Source organism: Xiphophorus maculatus, chromosome 23 (genome assembly GCF_002775205.1).
Source record: "Xiphophorus maculatus strain JP 163 A chromosome 23, X_maculatus-5.0-male, whole genome shotgun sequence".
In the NCBI taxonomy this organism is placed as follows: domain Eukaryota; kingdom Metazoa; phylum Chordata; class Actinopteri; order Cyprinodontiformes; family Poeciliidae; genus Xiphophorus; species Xiphophorus maculatus.
In genome coordinates, this window is record NC_036465.1 from 7,958,841 (window position 1) to 7,983,098 (window position 24,258).

General features: G+C 36.9%; 2 protein-coding genes across 3 annotated transcripts in view; one reads left to right on the forward strand and one right to left on the reverse strand.

The window, feature by feature from the left end:
- The window catches only part of arhgef6 (Rac/Cdc42 guanine nucleotide exchange factor 6), a 40,981-nt gene extending 20,658 nt beyond the window's left edge, over nucleotides 1–20,323 (forward strand). The window contains exons 10-22 of one of the 2 annotated variants that reach the window (XM_005799561.3): nucleotides 2,134–2,272; nucleotides 2,932–2,991; nucleotides 4,002–4,148; nucleotides 6,047–6,133; nucleotides 6,816–6,897; nucleotides 7,407–7,522; nucleotides 7,696–7,875; nucleotides 12,772–12,792; nucleotides 15,006–15,102; nucleotides 15,903–15,989; nucleotides 16,088–16,187; nucleotides 16,416–16,470; nucleotides 18,393–20,323. In XM_005799561.3, coding sequence (XP_005799618.1) covers nucleotides 2,134–2,272; nucleotides 2,932–2,991; nucleotides 4,002–4,148; nucleotides 6,047–6,133; nucleotides 6,816–6,897; nucleotides 7,407–7,522; nucleotides 7,696–7,875; nucleotides 12,772–12,792; nucleotides 15,006–15,102; nucleotides 15,903–15,989; nucleotides 16,088–16,187; nucleotides 16,416–16,470; nucleotides 18,393–18,515 — 1,294 coding nt within the window. In that variant the 3' untranslated portion in view covers nucleotides 18,516–20,323. The remainder of the gene's footprint in view (nucleotides 1–2,133; nucleotides 2,273–2,931; nucleotides 2,992–4,001; nucleotides 4,149–6,046; nucleotides 6,134–6,815; nucleotides 6,898–7,406; nucleotides 7,523–7,695; nucleotides 7,876–12,771; nucleotides 12,793–15,005; nucleotides 15,103–15,902; nucleotides 15,990–16,087; nucleotides 16,188–16,415; nucleotides 16,471–18,392) is intronic. The other variant, XM_023328500.1, reaches the window with a different exon arrangement.
- Nucleotides 20,324–20,578: 255 nt separating this feature from the next.
- On the reverse strand, nucleotides 20,579–23,530 carry LOC102224562 (tumor necrosis factor ligand superfamily member 6-like). The gene is made up of 4 exons (XM_005799562.2): nucleotides 23,090–23,530; nucleotides 22,753–22,780; nucleotides 22,561–22,653; nucleotides 20,579–22,470 (listed from the first exon to the last, which is right to left on the reverse strand). Exons 1-4 carry the CDS (start codon nucleotides 23,309–23,311, stop codon nucleotides 22,100–22,102), a joined length of 714 nt encoding a protein of 237 aa, XP_005799619.1. The 5' UTR covers nucleotides 23,312–23,530; the 3' UTR covers nucleotides 20,579–22,099.
- Between the last annotated feature and the right edge of the window lie 728 nt (nucleotides 23,531–24,258).

Sequence of the window (24,258 nt, forward strand, 5' to 3'; positions counted from 1 at the left end):
AAGTACCACTTCCGGTCTGACGAAACGTTTTCCCGTTTGGTTCCTTCCCGTTGAAATGAAACGCCATAATTTTCAGTTGAAACAATCAGAAAAATATTTGACTAGTTTATATAAAAGCTTTACAATAGTTTATCTGAAACTTAATCATTAATTTTACAAAATATTTTCAACATTTTCACAGTTCTTACTATCAGTCAATCAAGTTCATTCAGCTGCAAGGCACAAAATTACAAAGTTATTAAGGAAACGCCACACAATAATTGAACAAACATTTGATGAGTGCCATCACCATCAAGTAGGTTGGTCAATATTTAATTTATTGTGGCTCAGAAGCAATTCTTAACAGGGGGGTTTTAGTCTTGGCTAACTAGTTTGTATGAGAGCTTTTTAGTAGGTTATATTAGAAGTACATGTTTTCTCTAGTTTAAATGAGAACTTTTCACTGGTCTTTGTGTATTTTATATGTGTATCAATCAATGTCATAAAATTATGTCATAAAACACAAAAATAAAAAGTCATTAAAAATCGCCATACAGTCAGTAAGAGACATAAAATTTTGATTAGTGCCATCATCAAAATTATTAATACACATCAAATATGTTGGTCAATATTCCATTTATTGTGGCTCAAAAGAAACAGGTGGATTTACAGTCTTGATTTAAAGGAAATCTGTGTTTCAGCTGTTTTGCAGTTTTCTGGAAGTTTGTTCCAGATTTGTGGTGCATAGAAGCTGAATGCTTCTCCATGTTTGGTTCTGGGGATGTAGAGCAGGCCAGAACCAGAACACCTGACTGGTCTGTAAGGTTGATACAATAACTACAGATCGTTATATATGTTCATTTAAATTTTATGTATTTTTCACAAATATTTTGATTAGGTTTTTCAAATTTTGGGAATTTCACTTTCTTTTGTTTTGCTGTAGTCCTGCTTTTATCCAGAAGGTGACAGTCTTTCCATCTTTAAATTCAAATGTCTCTTAACTTCCTCTGAGACATTGCAGAACAGCTTTCTGTTTAAACGTCTCCTTCTCTTCCCCTCATGGTAAAACACTGTGTTTTGATTTATTGTGTGTATTTCAGTAAATACCTCATAAAGGCAAAGTGATAAAAGAAATAAGCTATGGTCCAGCCTTGATGAAATAGTTAACATGGATGTGTCATATGAAGTTCTGCTTTGTGCGCACACACACGCACACACACACACACACACCCAAACACTTGCTTACACATGTTGAGTTACACACAGGAAGTTGACTGTTGACAGGATATATAGAGTTGTGGTTATATTGAAAACCAGGCAGGCAGGTTTTTTCACAGTAAGCACATTTGCTTTTCCTCTGCAAATGCCTTCATGTTTCTGTTTTACTCATTGGTTCAAATTGGTAGAGCTGCTGCAGGATTATGTGTGACTCTCTTCTTTGGATCATGGAAACTCATTGATGTTGGTTCCATTTGAAACAGGTTGCAGGGAATTACACATAAGCCCCATGAAACAAATCCATGTTCTAATTTGCATTATGATTGTTAGTTGTGAGATTCTATTTTTTTCACTTGTATAATATAATGTCATAGCAATGAAGCATAGGTGTTATATGGAAGTCTCACTTACAGGGGGAGCTAATTTTAATTTGAGAGGGAAAGGATGTTGCAATATTTTGCTGAAGTATTTCATCATTTCAGCAGTTTGGATTGTATTTCTTGTTGAATGCAGTATTTTAGTGAGCCAAATGTTTTTTGTGACTGTTTCAGGAAGCAGCTTCTTTTACTAAAGAGCGGAGTTATGATTGAATATTCAAACTGTTGCTGGGTATTGTTTTTCTGGATTAAGTTGGGTGTTTTCTGCAAAATACTCATCAATACTTACATGCACTTAGTCGATACACATCTAAGTATTGACTAATAAGTAATAATTGTCTGTACTTAAAAATTAGGGGGTAATGCAAAAGAATGGTTTATGTATGCATTTTCTATTAAAATTACTTTACCAGTGTGAAAATAAATAAAATCTATGATTTCTAAAGGGTACATCAATTAAATGTAAACCAAACAGTGTATTTTAATTTATTTGTTGTTATTTATCACTACTTTGTAGTTGTTCACAAACAACAAAATGGTGTTTTTGTGTGTTTAATAGTGAGGAACTGGGTAAGTTCATTGAGAGCCAGGGAGCAAGCACTTCAGGCATCCTCACCCTGACCACCAGCCTCAGTAAGCCCTTCATAAGGCTCGACAAATACCCAACACTGCTGCAGGAGCTGGAGAGACATGTGGAGGTACAGAAGAATGTATATCCAAATTATCAGTCCATGTCCAGCATACAGCATACTTGTGACTGAAAAAGAACCAAAAATACAACTCAAATCTTGAGTCACGCTGTGGATTGGTTTGATGTTCTCTTAAAAGCTAACAGGATTAACCTGCCATCTCAAAACCATCTAAATTGCAATTAATGTGTACTTAATTACAAATAGTTTTACATATTGGGATTTATGTGAACATAAATTAAAGATAGGACAGTTTAAGCAATCATCATGCATATACAAAGATTCTGTTTTATATTTCAACATCTTTGTTAATTTGCTGTTCAGACCAGATAATCTACCTTTATGCTTTTTTTTCCTATGATGACAAAAAAAATCTAACTCTTAATAATCTATCATTATTTGAAGTAAAACCATTTTTTATTAAGGTTAAATATAGAAACATAGAAGAGAAGCAGGCCTCTGTCACAGATCCTCCATTGTGCAACACAACAGTGAGTTTAGACTTTTCCACATTGTTAAGTTTTATTTGTAAGTTGTTAAAACCTCAATCTAGGCCAACGTACATAGTTCCAGTTAATAGGTTGGACTTTTCCTGGATTTTCTCCCAAAGAAATTCTTGCTGAATGACGCCTTATGTTTATACAGATGTTTGTTTATTTACATCATAGGAAGCTCATCCAGACTATGCGGACATCATAAAGGCAACAGCTGCATTTAAGAGTCTAGTGGTAAGTCATTACTTAACCTTTTATTAACCGGGAGGTCTCACTTTCATATATCCACCTCAAACCTCAGACAGTATCTCATTCTGTCATGGTGGGTTTCATTAATCCCAATATTTACCCTCTTCCAATGTTGTGCTCTTAGTTCATAACATTGATATTTAAGAAAATTCTTTGCTTGAAACTGAACCGAAATGGTGACATGTGGTTGAATAAATTCTGGTCCTGACATCAATGTGTTTTATATAATCTCAATAATAATAATAGACTAAAACGCATAACTTTCACTCAGCCTCCTCCTTCTTTTTTTTGTGAGACAAGTGACAGCAACGCATTGCAATGTAGTCTAGAGGGTAAGATTTTGAAGAAAGTGTCTGTTCCCTCTCTTTTCTACCTTGTGTCGAGTGATTGCGTTGTTCCTACTGTAGGTGTGAAATGAAACGCCTTCATGAAAGAGCTGGATTAGAAACGAACGACCACGTTGAACCTCAGTCAACAACAGTTTGAGGCACCGTTTCCCCGGTGCGGCTCTGAGTTCCTTGTAAGAGCCGAAGTGACTCACTTGTCTTTTCAACAGAGCTTCACAGGAAACGGGACCAAAAAAAAAAAAAAGCATCAGACAACCCCGGCTTGTTTCATTTGCAAGTTTAATTTTTCTTTTGTGTCTTGAATGTGCGGTTGGGTGGGCAGGCACTCAAGAACATCTATGTAGAGCAGCGTTGACAGAAATGATGGAAAGTCGAAGATGTTGCATTGTCATTTTTTCTGTCTGATGAGGGAGAGTCCCTGTATAGCACCTGAAAAAGTTAGCTTCTTCATGCAGCACACACATTTGGCAAATTAATAAAAAAAATTAAAAAAACATCCAAGTTGCATTGTTGTAAGTGAAATTCAAGGTCAAATCATTGCTGCTAATTTCTCAAGAAACTGTTAGTGATTCAATGGAAAATTCTTAGAAAATATGTGTCCTTTTAAGAATATTATCACTTTTTTAATGCAGCTGTTTGTGTGTTTAGTCCCAGTGTCAAGACCTAAGGAAGCGCAAGAACCTGGAGCTGCAGATCCTGTCAGAACCAGTGCGGGGCTGGGAGGGAGACAGCATGAAGAGCCTGGGACAAGTGGCCTATATGTCTCTGGTCCATGTGAGAAATGGGGCCAGTGAGGTAAGAGCAGAGTTTGGACTGGTGCAGTACAGAATGGCCACTTTGATATTTTTGCAAGAACTTTGCAATTTCTTCCATGCTGTTCTACTGTTGATATAAGATTTCTGTTCTATATTAAAAGATTAAACTTCAAAAATGTATAACATACATCTTGTAAAATTAACCTGGAAAAAACAACCAAAGCATATCTGTTCAGTTAAAAAAAATATATATATAAAAATTAAATAAGTTCCTTGGTATGCACACCAACTCTTTGTTAGCAAACCACAAAATCCTATTCTATATTCCTTTCTTTGGTAGCACTCTATCAGCTATCTGTCACCTAACATTTGTGTACCCTAAAGTTAAGTCTCAAGCGCTATCACCATGTGAGGACAAACAGTTTTAAACAACTTAAAAACTTATATTTTCCTCTCATAAAGTCAATCTTTATTGACTTTGGTATGTGCTTGGTATGCACCGCTAAGGAGACATTGAAAAAAGAAAAAAAAAAAGCTCTTCTTATCCACACCGGAAATCGTGGTCACCAGATCTTGTGTGCAGCAGATAGTATCTGGTGTGTTAGGGATAAGAAAGTTTATCTTCTGGCATTGTTTTGTTTAGATCCACTTTATATTATATCCCTATTCAGATCCAGGAGATATTCACCAAAAGTGAATATCGCTGCCTCAGTAGGTTAATCTTTTTCCAGTGTCTGTGGATGCGATGCACGAAATTCTGTACCCCTTTGCTGCAACAGTAATTTATCCCACAAGTATCGCATAGAAACCTAAACAGGCCACACGCAGAGAGTTAGGCAAGTGGTGCTTTCTTGTGGGGTTTCTGTGTAGGGGTCGACATCCAGGCCGTGGTTGGAAGACAGCCCAATGCAGATATTTAGTTTCAGACTCTTTTAGTCATGCCCAACCACTTTCCAACCACATTTGCTGTAGTTGTTTTGTTTTTTCGTACTTTAGTCATCATGGATGATTTCCCAAATGTGCAACATTTAACCATTCTGCCAATCATGTGCACACTAACAGAGAATAAGGTTTGCTAATTTGAGCAAAAGTTGTGGTTTTGCATTGGCAGGTGCAGCCTAAATGTGCATGGTTCTGCCAAGCAGCACACTAAGCTAGTCAGACGTTTCCTACATAGTTCCGGAAATGTCTGGAATTGTATTTGACCAATTTCCTGGTCAAAATTATGAATAAACAAAAATTTAATTGAATTGTTTCTTGTCTTTGTTTATAATGAAATGACATTCTTAATCTTGGATTTGACCTTGATTCTGACATTTTGGTTTTTGACTTGCTGGTTGAATGCGTCAGACTCATCCAAGATAAAAAAAATAAATAGAATTTTGCTGCTTTTTGGACTTTGGACAACTTCAAATTCAGATTGAATTGGATCTGTGATCGATAAACTGAATCTGGTTATAATACTGAACAATGCAGATAAAGGTTTAATAAAAATGAAAATAAAAACACTTTAAAAGTATTGTTTTCTTTTAGAAATGTTTATAGATTAAATAAAGTTACCAATGCTCAAGGGTTTAGCATTTAATAAGGAACTTTTGAAATCTAAAAAAAGCACATGAAGAAACATCTGCAAAATGGTGTCAGTCACCTTCTGAAAATTGGAAGCCAGTTTCTTACTGTGTTGACTGGTCTTTTCTGGAACATACAAATAAAACTACTCATAAAGCAGTTCAATGAAATTGGATTTTCTTATATTTTAATATCCCAAATCCTATAATTGGAGTAATGCAGAAGCTTCAAGTTGAAAAAAGACTTGTAGAAATCCTGTAGTTAAGTTTCAGACACTCTTGTCTCAGCAACAAGAAAAAAACCAAACTGTTTTCTGTCCTGTGTGATGTCAATATGTCCAGCATGATGTCTTGTTTGTCTTCCTTTCAGGAAAAAGAGGAACGCTATCTTATGCTTTTCCCAAATGTCTTAGTTATGCTGTCTGCTAGTCCCCGGATGAGTGGCTTTATTTATCAGGTGAGACATAATGTACTTTGTATGTACTTTTATAAGAGCATACTGAAAATAGTCTAGCAATATTTGTAATAGAAATCAGGAAGCATTTTTTAAATGGAGAGTTTTGGATTTAGTTACACATAAATTAACCGCCCATTGCTCTGAGAAGGGATCTCTTTAGGCAAGCTGGGGGTTTATAATACATATTTATGCAAGTAGGTGCATTTTAATGCCATATCTTAAAATAATATGAGGTTTGATGGGCAATTTATTCAAAGTGTAAATGTATTTTTTTCTCTGAGTTAGAAAACCTGCTAATCTCCTGTTAAATGATGCCATATCTGTATGAAAATGCACTTGTAGGCTGAACAGCAGAGTTAAGCATGTGTTAAAAGTTTTGCCTTGTCTGCAAATGCCTAGTGGCTTTCAGTGGAGGCAGTGTGATGGTATGGGGGGGATATCTTCCCAACTGACAAAAAACATGGCTTGTCATTACTGACGGCCATCTCAATACAGAAACCAATCAAATGAGATTCTATAACCAGTAGAAATCCCAAATTTCCACAGTCTGGGAATGAATTAGAGACAAATAACCTAACAACATAAAATGTATTTCCAAGGAGTATTGTAACAATCTCAACTTTTCTTACTTTTGAAAGTTCATATTTGTTTCCTTTTTCTCTGTGGCTTTTGTCCAATTCAGGGAAAGCTCTCGCTAACAGGCACCACGGTAACAAGACAAGTAGAAGATGGAGAAAACACTCCTCATGCATTTGACATCACAGGTTTGCATCTGACATACTGGGGAAAAATCTCTTCCTACCATTGGGCTTCTAGCAGCTGTTTGGATAAATATGGAATTGTTCTTGTGACCAGATTTAAGTCCTACTCTTATGCTAAGCTAAATGGTGTCTGTGCTGTAGCAGGAGCACAAAACAAAGCTTGCAACTCATCTTAAATGTGCTTATTTTATCTGTAACCTTGCAGAGATAATGGACTCCTCAACAGTTTGCAGCACTTTTTTTTGTGCAAGATTTGACTTTAATGTAATTTTGATTTTGTTTTCTACAACTTCATTCCTGAAACACTGATAGTTTAATTAGTTAGGAGGAAAAAATCCAAGCGAAAGAGATCTGCACTGTTGATTTACTCCTACACTTCCTAAATCCTCTTTTTCTTTTTTCGGTTGTGGTTGATTTTATCAGTCGGTCTAATAAGTTGTTTGTGTCACGTCACACTTTCTCTGAAAGAACTATGATTTCCGTGCTGCTTTCTTTTGGGGTTTTTTTTGTAGGAGGCATGATTGATCGCTTTTCAGTGTTCTGCAGCAGCGCTCAAGAGTTGCAAGAGTGGCTGGAGCACCTGCAGCCTTACACCAAATCAGGAAGTCCTGCAGGCACCATTTCAAAGGTCAGGACACCCACTCGCACCGGCAGAAACATACACTGTATAAAGTCAAAACAATACTCAGAGTGAACCTCACACCTTGTTTAAAGTGTGAAACCTCCAGTGTTAGTCCAAAGATGACGAGCACCAGACCACTTTGATAAATCTCATATGTCTGCTTTGACGTTCTTCTGCAGACTGCAAATGGGAAGCCGCTGAGCGCAGTCGGCACTCCCACACACCTTCCCCACCTGAGTGGCCCGAGCGCCGTCAGCCGGGGTCCCCTGGAGCCGCCAAAGACCAGCAAGCCGTGGACCCTCAGCTGCCTGCGTCCTGCTCCGCCTCTTAAGCCCTCTGCTGCGCTGGGCTACAAAGAGGTAGGAACCTGCAGAACTGCACAAACAAACCCACACCAGTTTCTCATAATCAGTCATGCAATACTGTGGTAGTCAGAACCTGCAAGAAGTCCCCCTCCTCTACGTGTCCACCTTTCCAGCTTTTAAGTCGTCTTTTAAGATTTATTCATAATGTGGGGGTCCTGGGCTTTTTTATGCTTTTACATTTCCAGCAAATGCACAATTAATCCCCACCTTTAATGAGTTTTTAACTGATATCTTGATGATTTCAGTCAAGAAAAGGGTTGAACTTTTGAGATAGTCCGTCATCCAAACCTATGTGTTCGAACTATTTGTCATTGCGTAAATGGAAAAGCTTCGAAGCAAACAATGAAATGTGGTGGAAGGTGATGTTTATTCCAGTAACGTCTGTCTGGTCATCAAAAGCGTGACTGGCATTCGAGAGCATTGAGTTCACTGGTGGTTATGAATTACTTGGTTTTTGATGTGAGATGATGCTTGATTTGTGGTCCACGTGGGTGGTGGAAGCTTTCATAAGTCAGCACTTTCTGCTAAAACTTTCAGTTGTTACACATTCCTACCACAGAATCTGACACTGAACAGACAACCTTCTGTTCCCTTATGTGTCTTTTTTTCCCAAGAGTCTCCCCAACTTTTAAAATGCAAATTCTTTATACTTCTGCACCTCCTCAACTTTTTTTTTTATTTTGGAGTCAAAGCAAGCAGAAGTCTCAGTGTTGTTTTTTTTTTCTCTCCCACAATGATTGTATCTGCAGTCTTCTGAATTCATATGACGTTTCACTTCACCTTTATGCTCTCTGAATGCAGCTACCACCAAAATAAGTTAGCACTTTGTGTAACATATCTAAAAGAAAAAGACAAACATTTGCAAATTGTTTAAACTGACGTGTTTATAAAATAATGCCTGTTAATTAGTCAAATTTACTGCTGATGTTCTAATTAAAATATTTGGATAAGAGCAGCTAATGACTTGAGAAGTTTGGTGGAACATTGATTTTTGAAGAAAATGGAAAAGAAAGAGAAGTTAGGTTTGATTTAAGTTCAGACTGTGAGAAAAAATCTTTACACACACATTTGGTATATATAAGCTTCTGGTTTCAAATGTGGCTTAAAAAGTAATTAGACTTTTTTCATTAATTTACTATAATGAATATACACAACTAATATACACATTAATATACACAACTTTTGAAAGAATTTATAGATTCATCTCAGTGGGATATTATAAAGTTTTCACTAATTTGATTAAAAGAGCCAAATTCATATGCAGGTTATTTCTTTAAATATTGATGATTGCAATTTATAACTAATAAAAACCCCAAATTAAGGTTCTCAGAATATTACCTGGCCCTCCAGACTCCAAATTACAGTATATCACTAAGTCCCTCCACTTTTTCACAAATCTGCAAAATTTACACAGAATTCACACAAAATCAACAGTTCTCCACATTTTTGTTATTTCACTGACAATTTTTCAAAAAATTGGCTAAAAACATTGGGCTTAAGTGACTGATGTCAAGTTAAATCTGTGATTGCTACATCGATTAATAAAAAGTCACAATATAACATCATACATTACCTCAAATATCTTGAAAAGTCCTTACAAATATTTCTAAATTGGCACCACAAAATCTGTGATTTTGAATAAAGAAAACACCAAAGCAATCACAAACTCCTGGAGGGACTGATCAGTGTGTGAAAAGATGTTCAATATTATTTCATTTTAATAAACACTTATTGGCTGCTGAAACAGCTTTTTATTGCTATCTTAGCAATTTAATGGGTTTTATCAATGCATTCTGGCACAACCAGCACTCTAAGAACATTCAGATTTTTGATATGACCCAAAATGAAAATGAGTTGGACGCCCCTGACCTAATGCTGTCAAGCTTTATGGAGATTCAGATTTTATTTGCCTGGAGGAAGATAACTGTGCAGACAAACTGAAGGCTGAGCCATAGTGTGATCACTTTAGTTCCTGCTACGTTAATTCAGTCAATCATGCAAAAGGAGCCCTGACCAAGTACTGTGTACATATACTTTACAGTACATGGGCACATTTTAGAATATGCCAACATTTCTTCAATGTAAGTTATGATTTTTTCTTTTTCTTTTTTTTTTTACATTTTCTAAAAATCTGACTTTTGGGTTGTCTTAGCTGTAAGCAGTAATCATCAAAATTAGCAGAAATAAACAGCTGATATATATTACTCCATGCATATTGATTCTATATGATGTAATGGAGTTCACCTTTTGAAGTAAGTTACTCAAACTTTTGTATGAACTCCTGACTTACTGAAATATGTGGACAATATGCCAAAATAGCTGGCTCCATGTAAACATGTATTACTCTTATTTTTGTGAAACTGGGGTACTGTGACTTTTGTGTGTCCAGATGAATACCAGCACAAAAATTTCTAGGGCACCTTGTGGTTCGGCCATCGTTTGAGGTTACGTAGAGCTAAATAGCAAATGCACAGAAGACTTTGAGGGGATTGTTTCTGCACAGTCATCACTTTGTTACTGCTGGTGTTTTCCGACATCAACCATCTACTGTGGAGGTCTCTTCTGTGCAGTCGTAACTCTTCGCCTGTTTCGTTATTGCATTGACAGTAATTTTTAAATTACTGAGAAGCCGCAGCAATTTGGACAGAGCAAACGCTCATCTGACAGCAAACACATCGAGTGTAGGAAGCGTGGGACTCACAGATGTGCGTGCACCAATTATGAAGCAGAAGAGGGGGGTTGGAAGTGTACTGATCAAAAACAAAAGCTTAATCTTAGCTATGATTATCAAATTTGTTCCATGTTTGCCAAATTATATGCAGCGCAAACATCCCTCTAATGTTAGCCACATAATCTGTCTTTTGGAGCCTTTAATGAACAGCAAAGACTTAACTATGTGTAATGAATACAAACTCCAATCATACTATCACTACCTCAGATTAGCTGTGGAGTTATGGTAGGTTCTATGATGAAAGATGAAGCACAAATTCCTGGTCATTAAAGCTGCATCATGTAACTTTTATTACAAGAAAATTACATATGTCAAACTGTCTCTATGAGAGAAATTGTCTCTACGAGAGAATGGTGTAACACAGATGATGTGTGGGGACAGAAAGAGCTCCTCTTCCTTCTCCCAGTGCTGCCAATGTTAACTAGAAACAACCAATCAGAGCCAGGAGAAGGATCTCCTTGGTCTATGCTACGCTGCAGCTAGCAGAGCCTGTCATGAATGCTAAGGCTAGTTATAACTGCAGAGAGACAGTTTTTTTGTAACTGAGTTGTTTCTCCGCCATTCGCACAGTTAGTAGCGAGTACATGAGGATGATTGACAGCGCTAAGATCCTCCTCCTGGCTGATTGGTTGTTATTGGCCGGGAGGTGGAGGAGATTGATCTTTTTACAGATTATCTGTCTCATAACAAACTGTCATGACATGGTGACAGTTTTAGAAATATTTAAAAAACATACTCTTTATAAAAGTTACATACTGCGAATTTAAACAACATTTTCATTCATTTTTACTCACTAACAAATCAAATCGTGTGAACCTACTTATGCTCTTGACAAGTATTGGCACTTTAACTGAGGATGAGTGTGAAAACCTTTAAATAAATGGTTGCTATGGATACTTAGTGACCCTAAGTATCCATAATTCACCGTACAGGGAATTTGCATTTTCCCTGTACGGTGCTTAAGTGGCATTAAATTATTTTTTTTCTGTGGATGGTGGCAAGATAAACTTGGGTTCCCGTTCAACGTCTTTTATCACAGTTTCAGTTGTTTTAAATATTGCTGTGACTGTAGATAAGTGTGAGTTTGGATAAAGAGTAACATTTCCAGTAGCTGTTTAGTTATCTACTGGAAAATATGCCTTGATTGTCATATTCATTATAAGAGAAAATGACCTCATGTCATTTCAATTCTCCTAGGAAAACAGGAAAGTATTGATCTGTAATCAATAGTTCCTGAAGAAATAAGAAAACTTCAAAAGCAATGCTTTTTCATAACTTTAGTTGGCTATGACTTTTGTTACAGCTACGACTGGTTTTATAAATAACTTAAGGCCAGTTGTCCTTTCCTGACTCATAAAGATCCACCCATATCTGCTTTACTTTTACTCATTTTGAGGAGTTTTGAATGAGACCCAGAAAAACTGAAAGTCATTGATAAAGTTAATCACCTCATGTGGGATCTATTAACTAACGATAAAAAAATTGTATATTTTATTTTACAGAAACTGTTGGGGAGTGTGACTTAACTGTGACCTCAGTACATTTTTTACATAAATTTTTCCTAATGTTTGTTTTTTCAAGATTAAAGCACATTTTATATTTGAGTACATTTATTGACTGAACGAATGCAATTAAAGGTTAGATATGTCAGATTTGTTTATGGTGAGATTATGTTGCTGTGCTTGGCCTCATTATTACTGTTATCTTATGTTGCTTTTTTCAGCCTCTTCTGTTTTTATTAAATAATTATTAAATAATAAGCAACAATTAGCATAATTCATCTAATTGAATTATGTGTTTCCCTTGTTGTGTATTCTTTATAAATAAAAGTTGACAATTTTGACTGGGAGCACAAAAACAGTTCACTCAACGCAGGTAAACATGAACACGTCTCAACGTTTAAAATCGGTCATCAAATTCAAAACAACTTCAAGATGCCCTGTTTTTTAATAATATTCAGGTAAACATAGATAAATAATTCTTTTTTTGCATTTTTTCTTTTTTCTTTACTCAAATGTTAAGTTTTTCATCCTGTTCTGCAAAAACAGTAGGTTTGATCCATTAAGGGTGTTTTGAAACATCGCACCCTTCACTCATTGTAATGTTTCATGCACATTGTTTCCCCTTTTTTTCTCTTTTTTCCGTTCTGCCTTCTTTAGAGGATGTCTTATATCATGAAGGTAAGGTTAGACGTGTCTCTGTTTCTGTGTGTGTGTGCTTGTGGGTAAAAATGTGGGCAGGGGGAGGTGGGATGGGGGTTGCCTGTATGTGAGTGTGTTGAGCTGACATGCCATTGCTCTGTTTTGCTTCACCTCTTCTCTTTCATTGTCTCATCATGTTGGTTTCCTGTTTTCTGTGGCCCCTGCGAGTTTTCTCTTCCCTCCATTCCCTGCAAGAAGTCAGCCAGCCACTAAGATACCTTTTTTCCCCCCTTCTTCTTTTGAAATCAATTTCTGACGCACAGGAGCAGTACAATTCCACCTGAGAAGCTTCTTTTCTGGAAAGCTCAGTCGGGTCTGTCCCTCAGCAATGAATTTTTTTGATGCAGGCAAATAAGTGCAATACCTACAGTATGTTGACATCATAGAATAAAGGATGAATTTTTAGGTGGCTTTTGAAAGAAAGGAAAGAAAAAGCAGGAGCTGAGTTTTCCGTGTGTTGTCTACATGCCAAATCAAATCATTTACCAAACAGCCTGAGGCACAATTTGTTAGACATATTAGTCATATTTTCTGCTTAAAGGTGACACATGGGGTCATTTTTGCCCTTTTTGGCATCTTTAAGCTGCTTTTTACAAGAAGAAGAGTTGGGAAAGCACAGTTTTAATTATATGTAGTTAAAACACATTATTCAGCTTAAATAGTTTTGACCCCCTAACTTTAATCACAATGAGTCTTCATCACAAGACTGAAATCCCTGTGCATCTCAATATATTAAATGCCCTTAAATAAGTTAACTTTTTCAGTTATTCAATTCAAAATTCACATGCTATAGATTCAGTAGAAACACGTGATATATTCCAGTTATTTTCTGTTTATTTTGATGATTATTCCTCTCAGCAAATTGAAACCCAAGATTCAGTATCTTAGAAAATTTGAATACCTACAAAACAAAATTATTTTTAGGAAAAGTCATCATGCAAATTAATCCAATGACATTCTTCACAAGGAAGATAAACCAAAAAATAAGTGCTGCACCCAAACATTTTTATAGAAAGTTAAGTGTAAGAAAAAAATGAAGAAAAATTGAGGATAAATGCAGCTTTTAGTTGGTATGAATCGATCTCATTTGAAAGTCTGAGAGAGATTGAGGTGCGTTCTTAAAGACACATCCCTCACTGATGTATTCAGGAAGTTTTACTTTAATTGTTGGATTCCTTGTTTTAAGAAGCTCCTGAACTAGAAAAAACATCAGAAGTAAAAGCCACACTATTAAAAATCCTTTCTTTTATTGGCTAAAGCTCTTTTCATCAACTTATTCTATTGTGTTGTTGTTGTTTTACAGCACTTTGGTTTTAACCAACAACACTGTTTTTAAAAGTGCTATATCAATAAATTTGACGTTGACAAAGCCGTAAGCCAAAAGCATCACATTCAGTGAAAATAAAGGTTTGTTGCAGATCAATCTGCGCTCAATGAATGTAAAAGAGTTTCACGTTTTGAATTGAATTACTAAAATCACATTCTAAGAATTGCTGTCCAGTTTGAAGTGTTTTTAAATAATGGGGCATGCCATTACAGCATGGAGCAAATTACTAAATGTAAAGAACTGTGACAGAAGGATCTCCATGAGTTCAAGGTCTGCACTACTCATGACAGGAATAACACATCACACGACTAAACAGGTTTTTTTTGGTGAATTACTTCACACCTCTGGTTTTCAAATGTTTCACAGAGGAAACTATTTTTATGAGTGATTTCAAATTAAATGAAAACTAAGCAGAAAAGCAAAACCCTCATTCATGAAACCACATTTTTGTGGTTAGATTTTTTTTTAATAAAAACACTGAATCTTAAGTTTTTACTTCAAATGCTTGGCTAAGACTGTAGAGATAAAGCTTTGGTAGTTAAGTTACTTTCATTTTCCTGCAACTATATTTTTGAACGCACATGATATAACCTATAGAAATGATTAGCTCTTATTTGAAACCCTTTCAAGCAGGCTGCATTTTACCTCAGAGACGTTTTCCTGCCAGTTTGGTCTCGGTTAACTCATGCTTGCTGCCTTGTTTGTTGATGGTTCTTTTGTTTCTTCACTGTGTGTACATTCGGGATGCAAATCCCCAAAAAGCTTGCATTGTGTTTTGAACTGAAGCCTCATGTTTCAGCTGTGTGTAGAGCCGAGACGTTTGTGTTCACAAAGATTCATTGAGTTTGTTGTTGTGCTCCTGCAGGACTCCAGTAAGAGCCCAAGGCCGATAAAAAAGTTCCTGCCAGGCAACAGGAAGAAAGACCGCAAGCCCTCTGATGACGAGTTTCAGATAAGAAAAAGTAAGAGTTTCACCCTGAACAAGAACTACTTCTAAATTTCAAATAATTCATGTTTATATTTCACTGCCTAAACTTTCTTGCACTGAGTTCATCATGAACAAGTTATTGAATCAAAAAGACATTGAATAAAAAAAAATCTTTAAAATCTTAAAAATCATAATGTTGTGTAGCTTTTTCAACCTTGACTTTGCTCAGATTTTCTTGTTTTAGTTATGGAAAAAGTAAAATTTGTCTTTTTTATTTTATAAAATTTCCACACCCGTTTAAATCCAAATTTTTCCTTGCAAGATAAGTGCATGCATTTCAAACCTTAGACCTCCTGAGCATGTAATATTAGACAGTCGTATGTGTCGTACCAACTAACTAACTCACTTTTTAGTTACCCAGCACTCTGGTTGCCTAGCAACACCCAGTTGAGTAACTTGAGCAGTAGCAGTTTAAGGTTCTGCCACGATAACGGCCTAAAAATGCAAACAACGTCAGAAAAACGGTGTATAAAACAGAAAAAGGTCACATCACCAGTTTGGCAGTGTTTCAGATTTTTAAAACAAAACAAAAAAAAACAGATCAATAATTATTGATATCGACTCATATAAAAAGCTTATATCGTTATGCGTTTTTCAGCCCTACTTCACCTGTTGGATTAACAATATTTTTGATTAATGATACAGTGAAACCTTCCCTTACACAGTAAACTCATGTCATGCACCCTGCTGATCAATATTCTCTTTCTTGTTTTAAATTTTCTAAAAGGTATCACCTGTTTCTTTGATTGCTAAATAACAGTCATGTTTCGACAGGCACAGCTGCTCTGGAGGAAGACGCTCAGATACTTCGGGTGATTGAGGCTTATTGCACAGGAGCCAGCCTGCACCAAACCACCACAGGTGTGTGTTGCCAGATCACACACAGATACATTAAAATGATTTTGGGGTCTTAAAGGCATCAACATAGCTCATGTGTTCATTTGTGTGTTCATGCACAGCGGTACGGAAAGAGTGTGTCCCTCAGGTTCTCCTGCCTGAAGAAGAGAAAATAATCGTGGAGGAAATTAAGAGCAACGGACAGACAGTAACTGAGGAAAAGTAAGCATGTTGTTGCTTCTGAAGAAAAAAGCTTTAGGAATATTTCAGCATAAATATTTGCTTGTAATTGGATTCACCAATCAAATATGTATCCATTAAAGACAAAATCACCTTCATGTATAAAATAACTAGAATGAAATGTTTAGCTTGCTAAAACAAAATAACCGGTGTAAAGTAGCTCTTACTTCTTCTGGCATGAAATAAATGCTTTTATATTTTAACTTGTAGGAGCCTGGTTGACGCAGTTTATGCTTTAAAGGACGAGGTTCATGAGTTAAAAAAGGTAAGTTGGAATACTTGCAATAAAATGCTAAATTATTTCTTACAGAAACATGCTGAATGGTATTAACTACCTGAAAGTTGCCAAAAACGCCAAATATACAAACTGTTAATAGAAATGATCACTTTAAACACTTCCTCAGTTTGATATAATTGTTGTTTTGTTTTTAGATCTGCACGTTAACCAGATTATCAAAAACTGAGTTCATGGAAGTTGGCAAATGTTAGCCAAGAAAGTACAACATGCTTAGTTTTGACCCCTCTGCTTGGTGGGAGGTTGGTGGTTGCATATTAATGCAAAAACATGTCAATAATAGAAGGTTTTTGAATTTTCAGAGCAACGTAACTTATCAGATTAGAAAAACATTTAAACAAACTTTCTGCAACTTAATAAGGCAACTGACAAGTTCCCTTATTAGCAGAATAGAAATAGTACAGAAATAGCTTTACTATTTCTGTAATACATGTATAGAAATGTATTGCAGAACAGTAAAATGGTCAAGTTGGTTTCCTCTCATTATTGTTAGTATCTATTTTACTACATCATGTCATAAATTTATTTTAAATCTGTCACATTATCAAATTGTGTGGGTTTTTTTGTTTTTGTAAATTTCTTTACTTATGATAATCATTTTTGGGAATCTCATTCCAATCCATGCCTAGTTTGAGTGTGAAATGAAATCTATTTTAAAATGGCTGAAATGTCCTTTTGTGTTGTCTCCTTTAAAGACGTACAGGTAAGACGTTTACCTGCCGTACATTCTCAACAGAACTCGCATAAAAACATTTGAACTGTGGAGCTCAATGAAAACTGAAAAGTAAATGAAAACGAGGCTTCTTGGTTTTAATTCTTGGTTGCTTCCGTCACATTGTTGCTTTTCTTTTTTCACACACAATAATCCGCTTCATCTGAACTATTTCATCAATGGAAATGCCTCCACTATTACTACTAAATTAACCTCATCATTTCTATTTGTTGATGCTTAACCAGAAGGAAGAAGACAGACAGTGAACTAATTTCCCACTGTTTTGACTTCATACCAGTTTCTACCACCAGCTTCTCGGTACTGTAGCCAACATGTTGGCAGTCGAAACAGCTGGTGGTAAAGTGAGTTCTGACTTTTGTGGAAACCCCCCTGTGTGAAGACAACAGGATGCTGGTCGATCTCACATGTATTTGGTCTTCCCTGTATAGAAAATATCTTAAAGATTTAAATGTAAATCAGACCTGTCAGTCGCTGAGGTGTCTGATTTAGGGAAGCCTGGGTTCCCACAATGCAACATGGCAGCAATAGGGAATTCAGATCTCCACTACCAATAAGTAAAATTTGTGAATCAAATTATTATGTTTTAATTTGGTCAAATTTTTTTTTTAGTCAAATCAGCTCAAGAGATCCAACTTTTAAAGTGCATTTCACGTTTTTCGGTAACACTTTATTTGAAGGACTGTGCATAAGACTGACCATTTTAATGGACTTTTAATGCAGCTTTTAGTTCAACCTTGCATCAAAACTGTCATTACTTACTGAATGACACTTTCCTGCAACTTCTGGGTGCAACTTTTCTCCAACACAGAAATAAGGAGCCATGTTGTAATGACTTTCTAAAGGCAGAGTTTCAAAAACAGCAGGAGTTTTTAAAAAAGAGGCCGAGCTTTAAGGCATTAAATCACAAAGTTCAATTTCTTTTAAGTCATATTTGATATATGTATATAATTTTAGAACAATTGAAGGTAACACAGTTACATGATTGTGCTGTAAAATGACCTTTTGTGCCTGGAAAATGCACCTTTAAAGGGGCGTGAATACCTTTGCCAGAGCATTATAAATGATGCAAATCTGAGACAAACCAGTTACTGACTAATATTACCTCCAGTCATTTGAGCCTTTACTCTTTAATGTTATTATTCCCCCCTGTGTTTTACAGGAAAATAAGTGGATGAAGCAGTTTCTGGAGGAGGAGCAGAAGTCTCGCAAAGAGCTGGAAAGATTGGTGAGAAAGCTGAGCAAGCAGAAGAACGACTGCGGCTGGGAGGACAGCAGCCATTAGGACAGTGGACCGTCCTCACAGCACACCTCTTCAGCCTGTTAGCTCCCGTTTACAGGAGCGGACTCGCACTGGGGCAGGTTTCTGTGTGTTTATGCGTTTATTTTTCCATGCGTGTCTTCCGTCTTCACATTTCACTTGCACATAAACGTGGAGCTTCGTCGCCTCCAACCCTGGAGCTGGATTTGACAGCTCGACGGAATCGGATCCGTCTCATCGGAAGACCCAAACAAGCATGCTTACTGCCGAACAGCTCGGCTAATCCTCTGTGTTTCAAGCAATCTCCCCCATTTGGACTGTAAGATCCGCCCTGCTAATGGAAGAATTCTGGAAAGAAACAAACTCTCCGTAGCTTCTTCTGCTGTTGTTGGAATAGAAAAGGAGTAAAAAGCCATCGAGTTTTCTGCTTCTCTTGTCTGAACTTCTTTTAAAACCAGCCTGATGATGATCTCTTCAAATCATGACTTTGTCACTGTTGTATTTTATTACCATAGGGCTCCTTGTTGGAAAAAAAAACTTCCTGTTGTGCTTTCATGATACACAGCATTTTTCAACATGACAAAGATTCATCCAATTCATGTTCAGGGGATTTTATAGGCATTTTAGCAAGTCACACAGGTGACTTTAACAAGCTCAATCTCCAAATGCAGCTGTATACTGTTTATTTAAAAACTGCATGGATGTACAGTGTTTCTACATTATAAATTCTGCATCAGAAATGCAATAATCAATATATATCCAGACATATATACTCCAAAGCAATGCATCTGCATAATGAAATAGGAAAGACTTAACTCTGTACTATTTGCTATTATAAGAGTAGACAAAGAGGTAACCCTTACTAAAATATATATGGGAATCATTTTAACATGTTGAGTAGATAACCATTCTTTGTTTTGAATTTATAAGGATAGTCCGTATTTATTGCTAACCCAGACATTTAAAATGTGGTGTAAGCCTTATGGAGAACGTTTTGCAAGGAAAACCCTGTTTTATATTGCTAAAGAGGAAAAAGAGAATCTTGTTTTTCTTTGAGAATTTACAGATTTCTGTCTGGGAACAGAGGAAATAAACAGATGTTGGTGTTAAACATATTTAAGTGCCTCCCGAAGGGGTCCGAAAACCAAACAAGAGTTCGAGACCGACTGGGACTAAACATGAAATATATTCAAAGTGTCAAGCTTAGTTTAATGATGTTATTATGTATGTTGGGTCTGAAAACAAACAGCGCTTTGCTTCCTATTTATGGTCGTGGCCTCTTTCTGAAGACCAACCGCGGTACATTTCCTCATGGGGACGAGCGCACGCACTGTCAACGCTGTTATGTGGTGCACTGCACAGAAACAGTGAATGTAACTGAAATGCAATAAGTGACTGCTTTACTGACAGACCTCTGGGTAAAAACCAGCAGCCATCAGTCAGATTCAAACAACCTGCAATATTAAGGACTGAATGAATTCATGAACAAAAAACCCTCCAGATGCTTTTTATTCGCCTTTACTCAGTGACGTTCCTGATTAAAAACAATGAGGTCCATTTTTTTTCATCCACAAATGATCCAGATTGTTGAATTTGTGACACAGTTGCTGTGTGAGAAGTGTGTTTTTTTTGTTTTTGTTTTGTTTTTGCACGCACCTCTATTCAGAAACTTCTCAGCACTGTGTAGCATTTGATGCAGCTGGTTCATCTGCAAAGGTGTAACTTTCAGGCTCAAAGGCACATCTCGTCTCACCAGCCAGACTAGGTGATCTAATAATGTTGCAGAGATGCAACCTCCCCTCAAAACGACTGTTTCCATTAAGCACCACACACTGTAATTCGAAATTCCCAATAGCTTCTGTGAGCACTTACTGGTGGGAAGAAGTTCATCTGATTTCCACGCCACTGTGTTTTTGTTTTTTTGTTTGTTTTTTAAAGCTTGTTCTATGCAATTATTGTTGCAAGTATTTTATCCTTTTTTTCTAGACATTCTGTACTGTATGTTTGGTTTGATTGCTCTTTTATTAAAAGTTTAATATAACAAGTGGAGTTCTGGATTGAAAATCAGTTTGTAACCATGACAGCAATGGAAATAATTTTTCTACATTCATGCTGGAAATCCACAGATGGCAGGCAGGCTTTTCCACCCCGCGTTCATCACATGTGCAGCGCAGGAATTTGTAGGTTGTTCAGCTTCGCTCTCAGGAAACCCTTTGCACGGTGGAAGGAGTGACATGCTGTAAGAGTAGGCTGCGTCTGCACACCTCCATAGAGATTCACACTTTCCGTACTGTTATACTCCATGTACAAAGCACGTTTTATTTGCCAACCTATACTCTCTGGAGTTTTGAATTACTCATCAAGTACTGCAGGTGTACTTATGAGCTAAAAAGGAAACATTACAGTCATGAAGAAGCAGAGTGAAGCTAATTTAGGAACACAAAAAGGCCCAGGCAAGCCTGGTATGAGTGTCACGACTCAAGATGGATGGTATAGATTTTTTCATCTCCATTTTCGCCTCCCTGGGCGAACAGTTTCTTTGGAACCTGAAAAATGTAACGAGCTTTGGTGTGTTTTCACATGCAGAATAAAATAGCTTTTAAAAAATCTCTGCGCAGTGTAGAAAAAATCAGTCTAGAAATAAATTCATTCTCCAGTTTTTTTTTAAATACAGTGAAAATCTCTTTACTACACCTTGCCAAATCGACATTGGAAAAAAGCAATTAACATATTTGAAGCACTGCTTGCATAACTTAAAAAACTAAAAATAGATGTCAGATGTTCAGGTTTTCCTCAAAATCTGGGTCACCCTACCCAGAGAGCCCTGTATTTAAAAAAAAACAAGAAACGCTCTGAATTAAGAGGTTAAACCTTTCAGGATAATGATGCAACATGGCAGCCCTGTAGAGGAAGGTGAGGGGAGCTGAAAGGGTCGTTGGATTTGTCCTTGCTGTTTGTCCTGGCTCTGCTTCAGACTCCTCACGTCCTCTGCATGAACTTTGTAAAACTACTTGTGCTACCTTTGAATTCTGAAATAAGATACATTGATTTGATTTAGAAGGTTAAATTACAAAAAGGATAACTGATGAGAGAAAAAATTGGTCTCATCAGATTTCTAAAGATAATTTACAAGTCAAGTGTCTATCTTTGCCACCGCGAGAAGGTGCATCAGTAGTTGTTGCTGTGTGCCCTAGAAAATTAAAACCACAGTGGTTCAGAGCAGTTTCTGTTCTTTATCACATTTAAAAAGTGCTGTTTTTCTAAACTTTTAAGTTTTTTTGTCAATGCCCATAAAGAGCTGCTGGACAATAAAAATGTAAGCGCTAATTCTTGAAATGTGTAATTCCCTCGCCCCCCCCAAAAAACAGAATCGATCATTCAGATTAAATATAAAAGTTATTTTACATATAGTCCAATTTATATAAATAAATACAAAGCAATCACTGACAATAACAAAGAAATAGACAATGTTATTTAATAAATTATAGTTTGGAAATGTCTCTCAATTCCACAAAAGTTTGTTGATCAACTCCTACAGAGTCTCCTTAGTATCTATATTCCATCCACAGTCACAGATTCCTGTTTTGGAGTCCCGGTCCATGTGGCTCCTACAGCTTATACATCCCAAAACTCGTCGATTGCTTTCCGTAGTCCACAAGCGAGAGGTTTTCCACCCAGATGGCGAGCTGGTTTCCCTTACTCAGCGTGATCACGTCCTGCAGCGTAACTGTGCACAGCTGAGGGTTCGAACCGTCCTTGTCGCTCAGGCTGCAGTGGGCCTTAGTCACCTCCTTCTGCTCTGCCATCTCGTTGTTCCTCAGCTTGATGCAGCTGGTCAGCGGGGCGATGCTGTGCTTGGAGAAGGTCACCCTGGAGTAGACGAGGTAGTCACCGGGCTCCAGGACAGTCAGCCAGCTTTTGTGAAAGTAGTTGATGTTCTTGCGAACTGAGAGGTCCATTCTCCACTCAAGATAACCAGCTAGAAAAAAAACAGTAAAAGTTGTTTTTTATTTTTTGATTACAGCTGCATTTCTATAAAAAGAGAAAACAGAGATTTATTTTTTCTTACATTTTTTCTCAATTGTAGCATTTGGCTTTCCAATCAACATGCGTGCAAAGGCTCTGTAGGTTGTTTCTTGTTTTTCTATGGGGGGAAAACCAACTAAAAGTGGAAAAAAACACAAATACATGTCAGGTTTCTTTATCTGATTGACTTTTCTCTCTAAACTCAGAACAGCAATAATCAGTAAAATCAGTTTACCTCTTCCTTGTGGTGAGGAGTAAGTTGCCTGCAAGAACAAGAGAAAGTTAAACATCAGTGGAACAATAGACAAATAATTATTCTCTGCGCTGTATTAAATCTATTTTAGCAATGCGCTAAATGTGAGGCCATAAAAAGCATGTGAGGTGTGACATGTACGTTGCATTTACAGAGGAGGATTTCCTGTGCATCTCAAACTGAATTTTAGTGAGACTTTAGATAGTGCAAAACCTATGAATCTGCATCAGTGTCTGCCTCACCAGTTAGAGAAAACTCAAGTTTTCAGCTTTAGATTTAAAACAAAAGAACTTTTGTCACAAACCACGGCGCTACTTACATGTGCAATTTGTCTTTCATTGTAGTACAGGTATAGAAATCCTCCGACAGACAGAAACAAGTGCAGGGTCACCACACAAACCAAAAATCGCAGAAGTGGCTTGCTGTAGCCTGGCGATGTAAGCTGAGTCGGGATGAGGATCGGCTCGGGCCTGCCGAGCCGCGGGGGCACCGGCGGAGGCACCTGCGGCAGCGCCATGCTGGTCTGGTAGGTGTTGATCATGATGCAGTGGAGCGGCCTGTCGCCCGTGGCATCCCATGCGCTTCTGAGCCGATGCTCCCCACAGCAGACGAGTTTTTCTGTATGTACTTCCTGGAAGCTTTGAGCCCTTCAGATCTGTGAGAGCTGTGACCTTTGTGGAGGACGCAAGTGTGTCGTGTGAAATACATCATGCCATCTCTTCCTTCCTTTATGGCAGGTATGTTTCACTTGGTTCCATTTGTTGCAGTGTTTGACTGCACTACTAAATAAAACCCAACCCTTGAAAAGAAGCTTGTAAATAGATTGTGACGTGGTTTCTGATGCAGAAAGCGTACTCAAACTGGATTCTTAAATTGTATTTACGAGCTTAGGGTCGTTTTATGTACTTGATTAGTTATTTTATTTTGAAGGCTTCAAAAAAACTATGCACTCCAGCATCCATTGCATTACACTAACACAACATATTTAATCAACAAAGACATACAGTATGTGTCAAATCCAACACCCAGTTCGCATTTATGACACTATTTCTGTTTGCAACTTAGTTTTTAATGTAAGACTGCTTGTTGTTTATTCTCTATAGAACAAATGTGTGAACAGGCAGAAGATTTTTCACATTTTCATAGTATTATTTGAGTTTTTCTAAAAATATTTTTTTTGTTATTTAGGTAAAAAGTAAAGAAAAAATTATTTTGTTCTTGAAGTTATGAAGTTTATAGTCATATCAGTTTTTTTTAATGCTTCAGAGTTAAACAATACCCCACACATTGTGACTCCTGGAATAGGGTCCAGCTGCCAACCCTGAACATGAGGATAGCTAATGGATTCACAGTGTGTCAAAATCTAAATCATTTTATTATCAACCCAAATTTTGGGTTTTAAAAAAGAGCTCTTCCAAATTTTTCTGAAATGCTTAAATAAAGTAAAAATAACGACTCGAGCACACAGACCTGTGGTACTCCCTTCCA